Consider the following 20,672-nt stretch of genomic DNA (forward strand, 5'->3'; position numbering starts at 1 on the left):
AGGCCACCATAATTGAGAATACAAAATAGTGTTTCTCAGAGCCATGTCACAAAATTGCTTAGGTGTACCAAGAAGCTATGCTAACATAGCATACTATGTTATGTAATTATAGATAAAATGTATAAATAATTGTGTTTAGCATAATTTTTATTTGCACGCCATCTAAATATAAACATATTTATCATCATATTTTCAAAATAAGTCAAACTTGCTTATTACATATATAAACTAACTTCAAAATACATCAAACCTTAAGCTTGCAAAGAATTCAACAAAAATAACTATTTTTATTGAAGGGAGAATGCACATCACAAATCCTCTTCCACATTGTGGCCATTTATTGGTCCTTGAACAAAATGTTTGAGAACCACTGGGTAGAGAGAAAATATGAAAAGGCTCAGAATGGAACACTGAAGTTCATCCACACATAGCTGGTGGGGCAAGGAGAGAATAATGTGCTACCTATCCTAGGTAATATATTTTCATTTCAGTAATTTTAATCTGAAACCCTGCTAATTTACAGTTATTCCATCCATATTGCGATTTTCTCCAGTATAGTTTTGATATGTTATGAGTTGGCATAAGAAATTAAATGGGATTTTGGAGTTTTGTGGAAGTTGTAAACAACATGTAAATGCCAGCAGACAATATAGAAAAAGTTTATGCATGCAGAAATGCATAAAATGTATGTGTTATATAATATTAAATTATATAAATATTAAATCTTTTAATACAACAAAAATTCAGACTTCTTCTCTGGTACAAAATGAGTGCCAAAAACTTTTACACGGATTTTTCAGATTGCAGGGCACAGTGCCCTTAACTCCCATGATGTGAAGGGAATAACTATAATCTGAAGAGAATGACTTTGATGTTGAGATTTTCAGGCTGGTGGGGGAGATTTCTTTTTTTTTTTTTTCAGCAAATAGAAAGGATCTCTCAAAAGCACTCTGTGGAAGATTGAATTCATATACACAAATTCACATGTACTCATTCACATACACACACACAGACACACACAGACACACACACACACACACACATTCCTATGTATTCATAGAATCATAGAATCTTAGCCATGGAAAGTACCTAAAATGTCACAGAGTCCTATCTCCACCTGAATCATGACTATTATCGAGAACATTCCTGACATGTGATCATCGAGCCCCACTTGAAAACTTCCAGGGATAGGAAATTCTACCTTCTGAAGCAGCCCATTTTTTTAGATAATTCAATTTTAAAAAGCTATTCTTTACATTAAGCCCCAATTTACCTCTTTCTAACTTCCTTTTGGTCATGGTTCTGCATTCCAGGGCCAAAGAAAATTAATCTAATCTCTCTTCCTCTTGACACCCTTTCAAATATCTGAAGACAATGATTATGATCCCTAAGTCTTTTCTTGGGCGGGTGGATAGAGTATCCACTCAGTGGATAGAGTGATAAGCCTAAAGGCAGGAAGACTTGAGTTCAAATACAGCCTCAGATATTTAGGATTGTGTGATTCTGCTCAAGTCACTTAACTGTTTGCCATAACCTTTTGGAGAAGAAAATGGCAAACCACTGCAGTATCCTTACTTAGAAACCCCCTTTTCCAACATGATTCCTGAGATCACAAAGAGTGAGATGTAACTGAACAATAAGGATCTTTTCTTTCCTATGATAAATAACTCCAATTTTTTCAACCAGCTCTCATATAGAAGAACTTTGAGTTCTTTTATCATTTTGAACTTCCACTTCTAGATATATTTCAGTTAGCTGACCTTTTTTCTAAAAAGTAATGTACGGAACTCAATGTAACATTCTAAATGTTTTCTGAACAAGGCAGATTATTATAGGACTATCACTTCCCTCACTCCTGCTTCCATTTATGCAGTCTAAGAGCCTAAAGCTAATTTAGATACTACATTTACTGTTGACTCATTTAAACTTAGAGAATACTGACTGTAGAATGTCAAGAACATTGGATTTTGGAGTTAAAAGATCCAGGTTCAAATTCATTTTGTCATCAAATACTTGAATGATCTTTGACAAGTCTTTTAATGACTTTGGTTCTAGTTGCCTATTTGTAAAATGAAGGACTCAGTCAAATCCCATGAGTTCTAAAGTCCCTTATAAAAGTCTTGCTATATAATCCTCTGTAAAAACCTTCATGACCCTACTTCCCTTATAGAATCTGAGTCCACAGCAGCTTCTTTCAGATGATATGCCATGATCTTTCTTCTGTCAAAGGTTTTAAGATGGTGTGGTAACTTTCTTTCTAGGTCCCCATTCAGTGGTATATTGGTGAATATTTAACAATCTTCTTTTGGGGGAAAAAGGGAAAAAATATACTACATGACACACTTTAAAATTTAATTTACATTCTTAACATTATCTCCATCACTTTTTTACGCACGGGCAATCATCAACACAACAAATCAAACCCTAATTTGTAGTATCTACCAATTTTCAAGGTGTAATTACTCAAACTAAAAATTTAACAATCAGCTCTGCTCCAATACACTCCTGACCTCCTCCTTTCTACTTTGGCAACCAGTTCCTTTTCATTGATGGGACATGAATCCAAAATATTAAAATTTCTCATCTCTCCCACCTTCAGAAAGAAGAAATAATTATCAGACAAGTCAAAATTTTATTAGTGTTTTCATTACTAATAGATTCAGCAGTCCAACAGATAGCTAGAAAGTTGAAATCTCTTATCACAATTCTATCCTGATTCTTCAAGAATTGATCGCTCTTTTCTTTCTTCTGATTGGGCAGTGACTTTCTGTCACATCCTTACTTCTGCCACACGTCCAAATGTCATCTACTACATATAGATTAGATATTATATGTACAAATATTATATATATATATATAGATAGATAACAAATATGTATAGATTTGCACTCAGAAATCCACATTAGCTCACAGTATGTAGATAAACACACAGACACCCATGTATCCATATGTACATATACATATATTTTCATATATTTGCACATAAGTACTCATTTATCCATGGTCATATGCACTCACACTAAAAATACAAAAAGATATGTGGATGGATTCACCTACAGACATCCACATAAACTCATTGCATGTATATGTGCACACAGGTATTCACGAACACATACACCTACATCTACACATTTCCATATACCCACACATGGACACTCCAAATCCAGGCTCCATTTCCATCTGTTTCTTGACTTGGCTTTGACTCCAGAAAACAACACGACTCGCAGCAAGCCTGTCTCCCCTCAGGATAAGGTGATCATGTGAAATTACATCACAGTAAGATTGACTGCTGTTTTGATTTCCAACACCTTGTCAATGAACTGTCATTTGCCTCTGTCCGGAGGAGTCGAAAGTGGAGCACTACACTGCTCCTGAAGCCTGCCTTCACAATGGATTAACTCCATTTTCAAACAGTATCTCAGCTTGGTTCTGACTCCAAGGAATAAAATGCCTTCAAGCCCAATCTTGATTGTCCTGGTAGTCCTCCCTCCACCAATCTTTTCAGCTTCCTTTTGCATGTTTTCTCTCTTAGACTGTAAGCTCTTTGAGGGCAAGGATGAAGTTTTTTCTTATTTGTATTGCCAGCATTTAGCACAGTGTCTCAAATGTGATAAACACTTTTTAAATAAATGTTATTGAAGTTGAATCTATCCATACCAACATGTATGCACACATAGTTATATGGTGTATGCACATTAAACATACTCTAGATTGTTTTACACTCTCACCAACATACTCCACCACAACAGGACATTGCTCTTTCTACTACAGCCAGAGTTCTTAACCTTGGATTCACAGATCTACATAGGAATCCATGGATCAATTTCTGGAGTGAATTTGGATAGGAAAAATTCAGTTTTTGTAATTGATATCTACTGTAATCCTATGCATTTAAAAACGTTATTCTGAACAAGATTTCATAGGTCTTACCAGGCTACCAAAGGAATCTCTTTCTCTCTCTCTCTCTCTCTCCTATTTCTCTGTCTCTTTCTGTGTCTGTCTCTGTTTCTCTGTATTTCTCTATCTCTATCCATGTTTGTCTTTCTCGCTGTTTCTATCACACAAACACACACACACAGAGAAAAACTCCTGAACTAGGGGTACTTTCTCATGTACTGTTTCCATAAGATACTGTCCTCAAAACCATTGTGTATTGTTAATGTCCCTGTGCAGGGTTGTTTGAACATGGCCGTCACTATGAACACCTTCCCCAATCTTCTTCCTCTCCCTCAGTGATTCCCAATATTGTTGAAGTTTACACCCTTATTTTGCTGATTCCACAGCTACCTGCTACCCACTTTTTGGATTGTTTTTTTAATCATCACCTCAATAAAAAATTAAAATAAATTAAAATGAAGGTTGAGAATCATCATACCATGACAAGGCAACAACACTAAAAATAATCGCTACCCTTACCTCCCAACACACACACACACACACACACACACACACACACACACACACACACATCTTCTGATAGGATCAAGGAAGGGGGCCAGGCAGCTAAGGGATACAAAAGTAGTGTCAACAGAAACCATCTCTTTTAGGTTTGGTTGTTTGGCCCTTCTGAGGAGATATGTCCATCTGCCAGTGCACAGGATCTGCCAAGGTATGTAATGAACTTCCCCTGAAGACTTGACCAAGACTATTTGTATAAGGATTGGAGAACCCCAGCCAAATATATACAAGATGGAATTGCATTAAAACAAAGCAATTGTTAAGTGCTTCTTTAAAATTTAAAAAAAAGCTTTAAAATTGTGAACAAAATTTGGATTTTTGTTGTTCCATGTTTTGTCCCTCCTGACTTACATGTTCTGCTTTATTTTACCGAATAGGCATTTATCATCATACCATTCTCCTATCTCCCTCATAACAAAGGGAAACAAGTAATACTGATCAAGGCAGCTGTTAAAGCTGAAATAAAACTACAACATTCCACATCTCCAGTCACCTACCTCTAGTCAAAGGGAAGTGTATTTAATCATCTGGCATCCAGAATCAAGACATTTTGTGTTTGTTTGTTTTCTTTTTGCCAAAAGAGAGACATCTTTAAATAATTGTCATAATCTGTCACATCTGTCATAATATGCCCACATTCTTTCTCTGAGTAAATTATTAGGGCAATTTTTCTCTTTTCTGTCTCTGTCTCGTTCTGTCCATCTATTCACTTCTCTCTTTCTGTATCTCTTTTTCTCTCCTCTCTCTGTCACTTTCTGTCTTTGTCTCACTGTCTCTGTCACTCCTTTTCTCCCTCTTTCCCTCTCTTACTCCACCTACTCTTTCTCTCTCCACTTCCTCCCTCCTTCCCTCTCTTTAATTTTTACTGATCCTTTTTGGATTGAGTTATATTTCATGTGTTTGTTTTTGCCTCTTCTTTCATTGGGAAATCAGAGAAACTTGGAGGATGGATGTTCAATTTGTTAAGTTGATTTGGTATTACTGTTTTTCCCATTTAGATAGTTGGAGGGATATAGAAGATAGTGTGTTTCTGTCTCACATTATCAGCCTTCAAATACCCTTTTCCTATCTTTTTCTTTATCTTCCTCATTCTATTCATATAGGTCTAAAAACTAGTTCATCTTTTGCTGGCAGGAATCTTCTCATACATACACAATATTAATTTTCTCTGAGACTAGGGGAAATTATTATGTTTTGCTTTCCCTTCTTGTTCTTCTTCTGACTGCAATTAAGTGCTTCTTTGCAGCTGGGCTATAATACTGCATATTGCATTGGATGGGTCTGTGTAGTTGACTCATCTTTTTGGCACATCCATGTTTCATCATGCCCTATACAGCTTCTGTCCTTGCCTTTGACAAGCAGATAATGTAGGAACAGAATAGTCCTGCAGATAATTTTCAAATTGTATGAGCCAGAAATCTTTTAATCAGACCTTCCTACACTAAGCAACATATTGATTCATTGGTAACAGTAATTAGCAGTCTCTCAGAGAAATACAAAATCAGTACCGAGTCATCCATATTTTTTTCCATTTTTATTATGAGTCGCACAAGTCTGAAATCTGATTTCTTTTTAATCTGGCCTCATTTTATTATATCTGCTAACCTGTGCTAAATCAAGTGGCTAGTTAACTGATAGAGCACCAGACTGAGAATTGAGAACTTTTTAACTGTGTTGTTTTCCCTAATGAGCTGGCTCTTTCTATGCCAAAATTCCCTTATGTATAAAATGGAAGTTATAATATCCGTCCTCTCTTCAGGATTTGGTGAGACCCAATGTCATTATGTAAAGTATCTAAAGGTGATGATTAGTCTAGGCTGACTGCCTCATTGATGGAGTATCCAGGTCCTTCATTTCATTTTTGACCTGAATTTTCAGTCCTTCTACAATAGAGGTGGTAGAAAAGTAAACAAATAACAAAGTTGAAACTTAAACTTTTTGGATTCTTTATGAATAATTCTTGGTTAAAACTGAATGGGCTTGTGACCTGCAGAAGAGGGAAAAAGAAATGAATGGGTAGAGTAAGAATTTGAGATTATCTGAGCTTTCAGTTATCTAGGCCTCTTACAAATAAGCCATATTCCATCATTGTGTAACTAGTATAACTAGTGACTCTAGGTTTACACTGACTAATTCCTATCTTGGGAGTTGACCCCAAAAGGAAAATTCCCTCTCTTTGACTGGTTGTCCAATGGATGTTATTCTAGGAAAATCTCTGACTATAGCTATATAGCTTCCATTTGTCTTGTATCTAAGTTTCCTCCAAAAATGGGTAACAGAGATCTAGTTCTTATGCCAACCCCCAATGTAACAAAGTATTTGGATAGCATAGCCTTTTTGTTTGTTTTTTGTTAGATTTTTATGAGAATGTGAAAAGCAACAAAAAAACCAGGAATCCATACCTTTAAAAAGGTGGAGGTAAGAAGAGGTCTATTATTTCATCTGTTGGGAGACTCCTGGTAAAGAACTACTTTCTACCAATGCATATCAGTAACCATTCTGCAGAATAATCTCAAAAGTCATTATCTTATACCAGTTCCAGACTTGCTCAAGTTCATATAGCCAATATGAATTAGAGATGTGCTTTGATTCTGAAGTCAGCCTTCTTTCCACTAGCATGCTTTTAATAAAAGCACATAAGAAAGTCTTGAAATAACCCACTGGTTTCCCTGGGAAAGGAGCTGAATTCAGGGTTACCATTGGAGTAACTATTTAACACTCTTGTAAATCCTTAGCCTGCTACATGGTCCCTCCAAAACTCATAGTATCACTCTATGGCTTGGTTTCTCTCCAGAAGGCAAACACTTGAGGCTGCTGAAAATGCAATCCCTTCCTATCAGATCTATACTATCAAAATAACTTAGCTTTTTTCTTGAAGTAAGATGTAGCTCAGGAGGTATGTGGGTGATCTTCCCTTCTCTTCAAGGAGCGTATTTTTTTCCCTATCTAGAAGGTCTGTCAGATTTCTTAAGTCTTGAAGTTGGGGCTCCCCCATGAGTCTACCCCAAAAGCACATACTTCCCACATCATCTCTCTTCTCTGCTCATAAGGTTAGATTCAGATAATACAACTCAAGACATTTTTCAAAAAACAGAACTCTCAAACACACAAAAGTTGGAAGTTCATGAAAACTGCTCTAACTTGCATGTTCAGGTCGATTGAACACACATGCACATGAACTTCTTCCCTCTCTTATTTTTACTGTTTATTTTTGTTTTTATACCACACTCATTTCCAAATAGGTCCCTCTTCCTTCCCCTGCCTTTGAGACAAATATTTAAAAGGAAAGGAAAAAAGTCATTCAACAAAACAAATCCACCCAAAGACCGTGTCAAGCAGCTAGGCAAGAATCAGGAATCTGGGAAGACCTGAGTGAAAATCCAGCCTCACATTGCCTCAGTTTTCTCATCTATAAACAGGGGTGATAATTGTACCTCTCTATTTAGAGTTATGTGGACAGAATGAAATAATATTTGTAAAGTGCTTCACAAACCTTAAAACACTATATAAATGCTAGTTATTATTATATATGGTGTTTTATATCCATGGATCCTCATCTCTAGAGCAAAGGGAGAGTGGTGCATTTTCTCAATTTTTCTCTAGTCTATAATGTATTTTTTGCAGGAGAATTCTAAGTATTTCAGTTGTTCCCATCTCCCAAGTTTAGGAAGCCTGCTCTTAAGATGACTTATCTCTGGTCTTAGGCAAGCATATGCCCCTCTCAGGAGATCTATCCCAAGTCAGTCATTCCCATTTAGTAAGTAGGGAGAGAGGCAGAGTTTTCACAAACCACAGGACCAGGCCTCTCTGCTGTACACTGACTTTTCTTCTGAACAGGCCCAGGAAGTGGAAGTCCAAAAGTTATCAAGCTGATTTGCTTGCTCACTTTTATAGACTGCAAAAAGGAACCACTCCTTCCTTTGACAGAAATCTGTCCTCTTGAATCCCCTGCAAGCCAATTATGTTGGAGGTATCCTTACTTCCATGGAACCAATCATGAATGCTATATCCCCTGGGCAAAATGTCAGTAGTCATGCTCATGGCTCCATGGGAAGGTGTCCCATCTAATGATTCAAGAAAAAGGTTACTTTCTATAAACTTATCACATTTAACTAAAAGATCTCATTAAATGGATCTGGGATTTCACTGATCAACCCCTCTTACTTTTTTATTTACTTTTATTTACTTTCTTTGGTTGTTTAGCTTTTACACAGGAGTATTTACTTCAAAATTATAGCAATAAGTGCAAACATTTTCCACTTTATTTCACTTTATTTTTCTGGGCCTCCATTTCCCCATCTGTGAATGTGAACTGGAGAGGGTGGAAACATTCTTTCTCTTAGCCCACCTGTTTCTTAAGTTAGCTTCTAAATGGCACTCATCCCATCAATTAAATTTCAAAATATGGCATAGTCACTAGGCAGGCCTGTATCTCAGCTACTCCAGCTGATCCTGAAGGTTTCACCCAAGCTGCCTGACTACTAAACCTAGCATGGACTTTCCTCCCAAATCTCCTGGTAGTTTGCTCTCCCAACCTTTTGGGTGTGTATAAGATTATAATCATCTCAAATATCCTTCCTCTAATATAAGAAAGAACAAACAATAAAGAACCAAGGCACTTATAGGTCACATGTTGATCAGAGGTAGGAAAGAGTTAAATCAAGTACTTATATCAAGTCATTACCAGTTTTATTTTTTTAATTAAATTGTACTTGCAGATTCAACATTCTGTCTCCTACCCAACCCCTAATGAGAAAGCAATGTGATTGCCTTTGCTCTAGAGACTGTGACAATTGACCATTGTCCTTTCACTCAGGGAGCAGACCCCTACTGCGCCTGATGAAGAAGTCCACTTTAACCTCTCTTTGCAAATGAGGTCTGTAGGCTCAAAAATTAATTAGGGCCAATGGACTTTCTATATCAAAGCGATGTTTTCTAAATCAAGTTTGGGAAGTTGCTTGAGCTCTGGGCCTTTGGGTTCTTGAAGACTGGTTACAAGAAGGCTGGTGAGCTCATGGAAGGGCACTCAAACTAGAGAAGGAAGGATTTAAGTTAGATATAAAGAAGAAATTTGTTATAGTGAGGTTTGTTAGTATTTTAGAAAAAGAGATTGACAGAAACTAAAGAATTTTCTTCCCCAGGTGTCCTTAAAAATTGGACAAGCTCTCATAACTAAGATGCTTGAAGCAATCTCCAGATGAAGCACGTAGAGGGACTATGATGAATGGGTTTAGTCCCTCGACATTGCAGAGAGTTCTGTGTATTACAGATTTTTGTTATTTTGTACTGGACAAAGAGTGATGAGTAAGAAATATGGGGTGCTGCTCTTTTGGTTCTAGAACACAGAATTCAAACTTTACCTTTTGCTTCCAGGTACATGTTACAGACTGAGCAGCACTGAACTGGAAGTAAAAAAAGACTTGGGTTCTAGTCTTGGCTTTGTCAGTAACTAGTTGGGCATTTTACTTTATTTTTCTGGACTTCCATTTCCCCATCTGTGAAATGAGAGTTTTGGACTAGATGATGTCTAAAATTTCTCCCATTTCTGTAACTCTGTGGTCCGGGGGGGAACTAACCAACTCCATAAAACCTCCATAAAAAGCTTCTATGTTCTAATTTATTTTAAACTCTAGTGTCCTACCTTCCAGGTTTCTCTAAAGACCCCTCTTCAATCTCCTTACTTTTGGAAAACTATCTCTAAGCAGGATGCTTTTTATTCTTTCTGGGTAGGTCTGGAAATTTAAGTAAAAGGGATTCACGGTTCTAACTCTATACTTGAGCATGCATTTGGACATATGAAGAAATACTGTAGGTACTTGGGAGCCAGAAAATGCCTAAAGGAGGAGGTATTGCCACATTAGGAGGATTCTGAGGAGTCAAGATATAGAAGCCTCTCAGCACATGGATCTGATCCCCTAATTTCTATCTCCATTCATGTGGCTCATTCCCATTCACTGTCTCTATCTTTATTCCTTTGTAGAAAGCAGATCTGGCAGTAGCTGGTCTCACTATCACAGCGGAAAGGGAGAAGGTGATCGATTTCTCCAAGCCGTTCATGACTCTGGGAATTAGTATTCTTTACAGGGTTCATATGGTAAGAGACTTATTTTATAAGCATTTATGTCATTAAAGTTATTTGCATGCAAACACACAGTTATATGGTAATAATGAATGACTCATGGAAATATTTAGGTTTCAGACTGAAACGCAAATGTGCTAGGCTATTTTTTCTTCTGTCAGCTGTGTGGACAAGCAGCCGGAATAAGTAGAAGTCTCACTTATGGGCTTTTCTACATTAATTGCTTCCTCCTCTTAGAAAAGGGATGGCCAACAAGGATGTTGAAGTACTAGGTACATAATGAGGATATGATTTGGCCCCATTACTCATTCTGTTTCTTCTAGGAGACAGATCATGACCTTGAGAGCCCTGAAAACTGGCACGGTCCACAGTGCCCTGGCACTTATACAATTTATGTGTCTATCCCCTCCCCCATTGCCAAATTTTTCCTGATCCCCAAGCTTCCAAATTAATTTCCAATATAAAACCATTTAGCATGCAGTTATTGGATCAAATAACTAAAGGGGACCTTAGGGATGATCCTCTCACCCACTTACCTCATTCTACAGATGAAGAAACTGGAGTCCACAACATCACTTGTCCTAGCGAGAAGAAGCCAAACTTGAATCCAAATGTAGATCCACAGACTCCAAGTTCAGTGTTCACCCTGTTTCCCCATCATTCACACTACAACAGGCCAAACAATTTCATATAATCCAAAACAGCGGATAATCCAAATATCACTTCTATTTTGTTTTCTAATGGGCTTGGCTTTTGTAATGATGCTTTACTAAAGTGAATATTAAAGAGAATTTGTTTTCTTGGAACACACACCAATTGGTGGGAAGTGAAAATACTTTATCCTGAGAGAGCTTGGCTGGATGGACCTTGATCTTGCAAATACAAATATAGTGTCTCTTTCCCAGGAGGTGACAGAGGGGTACTGATAGCCTCTTTTCAGACCAGAAGTAGACTGGGAAAGGCAGAACAGAATTAAGCACTGACCATGTATAATCCACCAAGTAGATAATCCTTAAGCAGATAACCAAGAGTGGACTTTATGTAGTTATCTTTTTGAGCCAGAAAAGCTGCTTTGTCATTCTATTATCCAAAAAGACTTATTATGGACACTGTTCATATGGATTTCATTGCTCCTTTTCACTGTCTGCTGCCAGACATTTGAGGTACATGGTGCCAGGACACTGTAGCCCATGCCAATTTTCAGTTAGGTATGAGAAGGATCCAGAAACAAAAAGGCAGCCTGTCTAAGATGCTTCTAATCTCCACCTTCTGCAGAATGTGCTTCCAGCTGTGTTCTGGAAATAGGGTGTCAATATCCCCAAAATTTTGTTCCTAAAAGAACAGTGAAGAATCTCAGTTCATAATTCCCAGTCTGCCTGTTCTCCAAGTCTCTGGCAACTGCTAAGACAACATCCAAATTGAATAGCATCCTGACCATAAGCAAGAGAGAGGACTTTCCTATCCCACAGTCAAGTTTGGGCTCAACTGCCCAGATAGCAGTCATTCCTGTGCCACAACATCCACCTCAATTCTTGAGCTGACTTGGGAGGGAATATTAAATAATCTGGAGGAAGAAAAATTGTAGAAATTAAAAGGGCACCTGGACTACAGAAGAGTGAAGGCAGGATTTATTTGTATCTAGCTCTCATTTGGAGATATATGTGGATTATCATAGAATCATAGCATATTAAAGTGTGAATAGACTTAGAGATTACCTGGGAGGTCCAAAGGGGCATAGACTCCTAGTTGTAAGAAACCTTGGCCAACCACTTAATATAACAGGTGATAAACTAAGGATGAAGAAGATCTCACTATGTCATACAGCTTATCTAGAAAGGTTTAAACCCACACCCAAGTTCCCAAGCTCCAAATTCAATACCATTTCCCCACTTTGCTTTTCCCCTCCTCCCTCATTCTAGTACTGCAACTCTCTGCTTTATGAATTATATACTGATAGTTTTTTATCCTTCTTAGTCAACATTTTCTTATATTTATATACTTTTATGTAGGCATATTCTAACCTGGAAGGTGATATCTCCATTTTACCAATAAAACTTCAAGATTGAATCCAAATCCAACCTGCCTGAGATCTCATTAGATAATAACAACAATCCTATTTAGAATGGAACTATTGGCCCCATCTTCCATCATTTAATAATCTCTCTTCCTTTGATCCTGCCATCAGCCACAAATACACATTTCTGTGTTCAAAAATTCTGAAATCCTTCTATCTTATCATAATGGCTTTTCATCCCTTCCTCTGCCTTCCCTTATAAAACTCTACTCTTCATCTGCACTATGACCTCCAAGCCTTTGGTTCCTCAATTCTCCCCCAGGCCAATTTCCATGTACTAGTCACTCCCTCTTCTTCTCCCCATTTACTCTTTGGTGGATCAATTCAATTTTATATTTTTCTCCTCTTTTCAGTCTCTATCTCCTTTATCACATCTCCAGTTATGCCCAATCAAACCTCAGTCTTAGATCATTTCCACCATTCTTTGCCTTCTTTCCTATACATGTAGGTCAGTGAAGATGGAGAAAATCACCTAATTGTTAAGGCTGCATGAACTATAAATTTATGTTACACAATATGAACTGGGTTCTCGATGCTGCTAAACAATCTTTCTACACCTTTATCATCAACTCATTATTCCTTTCTCCACAATGGCATTTCCAAATCTTTTCATCTCTCCTCAAACCTGCAATGGCTCCATCTCCAACTTCCAGCTCAGGTATTTGTCTCTTCTTTTGTGAGGAAAATAATTTGGTCATTTTCCATAAGCATCTTCTTTATCTCTTGTCACTTAGATGCCTTCTGCCCTTCTCTCCTCCTTCACCCTTGTTTCACATAATAAAGTGGTCTTACTACTTAAACCAAGGCTCACTTCTTTACGCATTCAAGTGATCCCATTCCATCTCATCTCCTCCAAGAGACTGTCACTCTGCTATCCCCATTCTTTCACTTATTTTCAGTCTCTCCCTATTATTTCCTTTTTTACTGCCTACTGCCCCATCTTGAAAAAAAAATTACCTTCACTTGAACCTTCCATCCCCCTCTGCCCTAGATCTGTTTTGTCCTTTCTAGTTAAACTCCTCAAAAAGGCCATCTATAATAGCTGCCTCTACTTTCCCTCTTCTCACTCAGTTCTTAACCCCTTAAATTCCTGCTTCTGATCTAATCATTCCACCAAAACTACTCTTCCCCAAGTTATTAATGATCTCTTAGCTGTCAAATCCAATGACTTTTCCTCACTCTTCTTTCTCCTCAACCTCTCTATAATTCTGATACTGTGGATCACTCCTTCTCTTTAGGTTTCTGAGACATTACTTTTTCCTGGTTCTCCTTCTTCTCTAACGATTCCTCCTTTACTAGATCCTCCTCCAAATCACACTCTTTAACCCTCGGTATACCTCAGAATTCTTTACTGTGTCCTCTTCCTTTCATGGACTAATTACTCTATGCTGATGATTCTCAAATCTGTTTTCCTACACCAAGCTTTCTGCCCATCTCTAATCCTTTGAATAGCCAGTACATATTTAAACTCAATATAGTCAGAACAGGATACATAAGTTTTTATCCTAAATCCTCCTACACCTTTTACCTGCTCTATCACTGCAGAGGGAAACATCATCTTCCCAGTCCCTCAGGCTCACAACCTAGGAGTCATCCTAGATTCCTCACTAACTCACCTCGGTCCCCCATATCCAAGTTGTTGCCATGCTCTATCGATTTCACTTTTGTATCATATCTAAAGCATTCCCTCTTCTCTCCCCTGACACTGCCATTACTCTGGTACAGGCCCTCATACCTAGATTATTGCAATAGAAGTTGGTGGCTCTACCTATCTCAAGTGTCTCCTCTATTCAGCCACTATAGTGTTTTTTTTTCCTAAAGCACAGATGCAATAATATCACCCCCCTTCACATAAACTCCTATCACCCCCAGAATCAAATACAAAATGCTTTATGTGGCATTCAAAGCTCTGCATAATCTAGTGCCCTCCTACTTTTCCAGTCCCCTTTTACCTTATTCCCCAACATGTGTTCTTTAATGTAATGACCTGACATAGAGTAAACACAATAATTTTTATTGAATGATTGATTTTACAAATGAGGAAACTGAGGAAAATTATTTTCCCCAGTTCATTTTTTTACCTAGTGAAAGAGTCTCCACAGCACAAATCTAGGTCTCTTGACCTCTAGTAATAATAATAATAATTAACATTTATATAGTACTTTAATATTTACAAAGCAGTTTATATACATTAGCTCATTTAAACCTAACAACACTGAGAATTAGGCACTAGTATTATTACCACTTTACAGATGAGGAAAAATATAAGTCATAAGTCAACTTTTTACTTAAAAGTTTATATGACTTGCTCAAGAGAGCATTGTTGATAAAAGTGGAGGGATATGAATCATAGTTGACCTCCCAGTCCATGACTCTATCTACTAGGCTATACAGTCTCCCAATATAATATACTACCTGTCCAGTTGATGCCCAGGACACTACATGTTTATGAAATGTCAATGAATGTTTAACACCATTTCCCACATTCCTACTCTACAGAGCCCTCTGCTTGGCACTCTGGGCTCATTTTTAAAAATTGGACATTCCATCTCTATTTCCCACTTTTTGGTATCCTTTTCAGAGACAAATACATGCACAAGAAATGATTGAAGAACACCTCCAAGATATAAAAACATTAACAAACCATTGTAATGCAAACAGTCAAAGGCACCTCAGTGCTAAAAGGTCTCAGATTAAAGGAAAGATCACAATGGAGTGTAATTAATCATGAAAAGCTTCCAAGTAGAGCTGACTTTTTAATGTAGAATGATGGTAATATAAGCCTAAACAGAATACAGAAAGAGCAATGTGAAATAGGAAAAAAATTATCAAGCAAAATATTTGCTTTTTAAAAAACCAGCTCTTTCATATTTTTAAAAATACCAAATCTGGTTCAACTAATGTTTTGTGTCATGGAAATTATATGATCCTATGAAAGACACGTGAATGACATGGCACATTTAAGGGAATGTCAGGATAGAGTAAACAGTCCAATATAGACTCAATATAGCCAAAACAGGATATATAAGTTTTTTATCCTAAATCCTCCTATACCTCCTACCTGCTCTATTGCTGCAGAGGGAAACATCTTCCCAGTCCCTCAGGCTGGGAAGTCTGCCTGAGGCTGGAAGAGAGGCTTCATTCTGATCAGATCATGAAAGAAATAAAGGAACTAACTTCTCTTAAATGCTATAAACTGATTTGAGTCCATGGATTCATATATTTTAAGAGTCAGAAGGGACACTACTAGAGATTATCTGGTCCAGCCCTCTCATTTTGCAGGTTGTTGAGGAAGTTGAGATCCAATGAAAGGGAAATTACTTTTCCAAAGTCATACAGGTAATAAGTAGCAGGAGAGGTTTTTGAGCCTAAACCATAAAATCTTAGATTCCAAGCTGAAAGGGACTTCAGTCCAATCATTTCGTTTTTTCAGAGGAGGAAAGTGAGACATGAAAAGTCATCCAGGTACTCTGAATCCAAATCCAGAGTACTATCCTATACTCCAAGCTGCCTCAAGCACACTAAGCTTTGACTAGTTTGCTAATTTTAATTTAACACCTCAAATGACTTGAAATAAGCAGAGAAAAAAGAGTGTTAGTGGGAACAAGTAGCAGGCGATCTTATATAAGCTGTGGAGAGAAATAGAAGCATGTAGTATGCTAAGCTTGGTTTTTACCTCAATTAGGCAGAAAGGGAGAATAATTCTGGGCTGACAAATCTAAGAAGAGCCTGATTCTTAAGTAATGGAGTATTCATAGGAATACCTAACATGACGCTTTTTCCTTTCCTTTATTCATCTATTCAGCTAATATTTCCTGAGGGCCTACTATGGTATGGCACCGCACAGGTTGCTAGGAAGAGGACATCCTTGAGTTGTCCAAGCTGAAGTATTTTACCACATTAGAGAGAAAATCAAATTGGATTAGTTTCTATTGGAAAGAAGAAAAAAAAAAAGAATGTTAATAGAAATAGCTTAGACTAAACTGTCTCAGATTTTGTCATGAGTAACATTTAGATTCTGAGTCAGTGAGTGAGTGACTCAGTTAAAATTATATGGAAACATCATCTCTCTGCTCTTACAGGGTTAAGTTAATGAAGTTAAAGTTTATTAGATAGGTGCTTAATATTATTTTTTGGAAATTGTTCTAACTGGCAATTCTCAGTGATTCAAAATGTAGAGCCAGAAAGGGCCGGAAAAAACATTTATTCTAATCTTCTTAGTTTACAAATAAAGGGAACTAAGAAACTTAAGAGATAAATTGGCCACCCTCCCCCATCACAGAGATAGTGGTTAGTAGAGCCAGACTTGTTCTCCATACTCTAAATCCTTTCACGCCACCAGAATGTCTCCTAATGGTTAATGAATCTCAGATTTCAGGGGAATGTACAGAAAATTTTAGAATTTACAGTGTCTGTGCTATAGAATGGCCAACTCAAAAGGTATTAGATGCCTCACAACTGGAATTGCTTTTGCCAGAATTGTTTGGGTATAGATTGGATTACAAGACCTCTAAGATCCCTTCCAAGTTCGAGAAACAGGTCACAGAGGAAGCTGTCCACATCCTGAGGTTGGCATTGTATTGTCAGCCAGGAGTTTCACGTTTCTTTTAGAAACCAGCTGCTCTGCCCTGCCCCTGTTTACACAGTAGCACAGAGATTCTGGGGTTCCCCGAAGGGGACCCTAACAGTTTGAGGGCCAAAGAATCAAGCCAACAGCTTGAGAGAACCACATGGAAGAGACGTCTTTCTTCAGTCTCCTGCCCTATTTATCTTGGGAACAAGGAGAATACAATGACAGATGGTTTAGGCTGTTCAAACACATGCTTGGCTCTGGCTTGGGCTGCGCTGGTCACCAGGGCAAACAGACGCTCTTGCTTCTGGTTGTTGGCAAGACCCATAGAGAGAGTAGGATGTCCACCTGAGGCTTTCCAGGACTTCAGATGTTAGGACATTTCTGGACCAGGATGAACTGAGCTTCCAACCAGGTTACATCAGTAGTCCCAAAATCAAACGAGATCTATGGACTCCCCATACATACTTTCTCATGTGTCCAGGAGCAGCCATATAAGTCATGTGAAAAGAACACTAGAAATGCAAGAGTTCCTGATATAACTATCACTACCACTGCCCTTTTTTCTTGAGGACATAGAATTTAGATCTGAAAGAGATCTCACATGTCATCTAGCTCAGAGATTAAGTGACTTGCCAAGGTCATACAAATATTGTGTTCAAAGGAACATATTCCAAATATTTTCCAAAACATGGAGGCTTTTTATGATTTTGATGGATGCAGGCAATTCTATAATAGGCATGTAAATGAGTGAAAGGGAACCATGATATGTACAAACCAAAACGGTCGTTAATCCAAAAGACAGTTATATTTGGCATTGGGATGCAAGGTACAATCTCTTTTTTCAGCAGATTTGCCTTCCCAACAATATAATAGCATAATGCTTATATTCCCCAAGTTCACCCTGAGTGAGGATGGGAAGAGGCAGCAGAGAAGCCTGCCAAATGGCATGAAAATTAAGCATTGGCACAAATAATGTACCAAGTGGATAAATCACATATAGTAAATTGGGAGTTGAGAATTTTAGGGATATTTAGGATTATTCCATAAATCCTCCCATGAAGCCTTTTAAAATTGCTACATAAAATTCATGTTATCATAGTATCATATATTTAGAATTGGAAAGGAACTCAAAGACCTAGAGAGATAACCAATTTTCAGTCTTATGATAGGACCATTGATCAAGAGCTAGAAAGGCTCTTCAGAGGCCCTTAAGTCCAATTTTTTCATTTTCCAGATAAGGGAATTGAGATGGGGTAGTTAAGTAATTTCCCCATGGTCACACAGATTTCAATTCTGCTCCTCTAACTCTAAAGCCTCTGACTCCCATCACCCACTGCACCACGTTGCCTCTGACCTTCGATATCATTCCAAATCATGTTGGTGTAAGCAACCCTCTCTCCAAAGATCACAAAACACAAAAAGATTGCCAGGTTCTTTGCTGACCCCTGATAGTTGGCCCTTTATTCCCTACCTCATCTCTCAACAAAAAAAGAAAGTAATTCACAGTTTTCTCTTCCGTCCCCTTAGCTCACAGCTGGTGTTTTCATTCTCATAAAAAGAATAAGAAAGAGAGAAAGAGAAGAAAATGGAGAGAGTCTATTCATGAGAGAGACAGAGAGATTTGTTTTAAAAAGGAGAAAATAAATGCCATTATTAAATTAATCCATAGAATATGCTGAATGTGTTACCAGCTTTTCTTCAGGAAGGTCTGATTCATTCCAGAAAGACTGTCTATGAAAATGAAGAACAATACTAAGTAAACCACTGAATCATTTCTAATACTGTCTAATACTCTTACAAGAAAATGGAAAATGAATAGATTTCCATTCCTTATAGCTAAGTAACATGATAGCCCATATAATGGAAATATGGAGCTCTGAATATATAATCATTGTGACATGATATATTTATTGAAAGTCTTTCTTTCAAGGAGCTCGAAGTGTTTTGCCAACATTACTTCAGTAACCCTTATATTCAACACCCACCCACATTAGTTGAGGGGCCCAATCGTATAAATGGAGGAAATGATGGATAAAGCGATGGATCAGCTTATCTAGAGTCACAGAACAAGTCAGGGCAGAGCCAAATTTAGATTTCAGGACTCCTATGATAAGATTTCCTTCTACCTGGATTTTTTTTTGATAAACCAAAATGGAGAGATAATATGGTACAGTTGAAAAATAAATGCTGGCTCTTGTCCATCTAAATGGATAAGATAATAAAAGACATAGAATTACAAAGGAAACCAATGATATTGAAATATAGTTATCAATTTTTTAAAACAAGTTCACAGACCTAGATTAAGAACCCTTTTCTAGAGAGAAAGTCCTTCAGCTTTGGAGCCAATCTGGTTGACTTTTACAGCCAGAAGTGGAGAACTAGACTGAATATGTAGAGGCCTCTAAAATAAAGTGAACCAATTTTTAAGATCTTTATCTGATTGTAGAGTTTGGCAAGGCTATACTGAGAAGGTGGGGATGTGTGGACTTTCCCACAAACCACTTTCCAAGGGAATTTAAAGTAAAGAGTGGTGAGTGATAGCAGGGATTAAATAACACAGTCCTGATGTCTAGTTGAGAAAATCATGATATAAAGCTACTTCGGAGACATAATGGGAAGGCTAAGGTGGGAACAAATCCCAGAAGTTGGCATTTCTCATTCCTAACAGAGATTCCAGAACAGAAATGCTCTAATTATTTATCAGGATAGCCCTAGGGAGAGCCCCCAGAATTCATATGTTTTAACCCCTAGTAAATACAGGAGGCCTAGAGAGTATAACCAGATGGTTTCCTCCAGCCAAGCATCTTTAATGTAAACACTGTATGTCTCTGCAGGCTGGAAGAACAAAACCTAATTTCCTATCCATTGGGGGTGGCAGCAATTAAAAATGAAGCTTCCTCCCTCCTTCCCTGATCCTTGCTATCTCCTAAGACCCACAGCTGCCTGTGTCATGGGCCTGGCATGCTCAGGCTTGTGGCACCAGAGGTGGGTGAAGTAATTAAATTCTCATTATATTTCCATTTCCTCAAATATGTGCAGAATAAAGGATCAATGAATTAACAGATCAAAAAGGATCAGAGAATTCCCAGCTTGAAGGAGGAGAATACACAGACATACTCACTTCTTATCCTCCGGTTGTCCTTGCTGCCACATTTCAGCCCACCTGGGTTGCTGGGTTGGCTGCAGCCTCCTTTCATTTGGAGGAAAAAGGATTTAGGGGGTTATCTCTAGGACCCCAGCTGACAAGTTTGAGCTAGCCCAGGATTAGGAACCAAGAGAACTCAGTTCTAGTTTCAGCATCTTTTCTCTTAAAGCTCTGTCCTTAGAATGTATTAAATTAGGCATTTAAAATATACTAAATAAAAACAGGGACAGGGTCTGGACTTGTAATTTCACTAATACAAAAAGTTCTTGGATAAAGAAACTTCCTGTACTAATGCAGGTGGAAACCTTCTCAGCGGTGAATAATGAGAGAAGCCTAGAGCACT

At 37.8% G+C, this 20,672-nt stretch overlaps 1 protein-coding gene across 3 annotated transcripts in view; it reads left to right on the forward strand.

The window, feature by feature from the left end:
* The window catches only part of GRIK4 (glutamate ionotropic receptor kainate type subunit 4), a 670,650-nt gene that overhangs the window by 609,051 nt on the left and 40,927 nt on the right, over window positions 1-20,672 (forward strand). For all 3 annotated transcript variants that reach the window (XM_031960162.1, XM_031960161.1, XM_031960163.1), the window contains one exon: window positions 10,439-10,552. In XM_031960162.1, coding sequence (XP_031816022.1) covers window positions 10,439-10,552 — 114 coding nt within the window. The remainder of the gene's footprint in view (window positions 1-10,438; window positions 10,553-20,672) is intronic.

This window comes from Sarcophilus harrisii, chromosome 3 (assembly GCF_902635505.1).
Source record: "Sarcophilus harrisii chromosome 3, mSarHar1.11, whole genome shotgun sequence".
Taxonomy (NCBI): domain Eukaryota; kingdom Metazoa; phylum Chordata; class Mammalia; order Dasyuromorphia; family Dasyuridae; genus Sarcophilus; species Sarcophilus harrisii.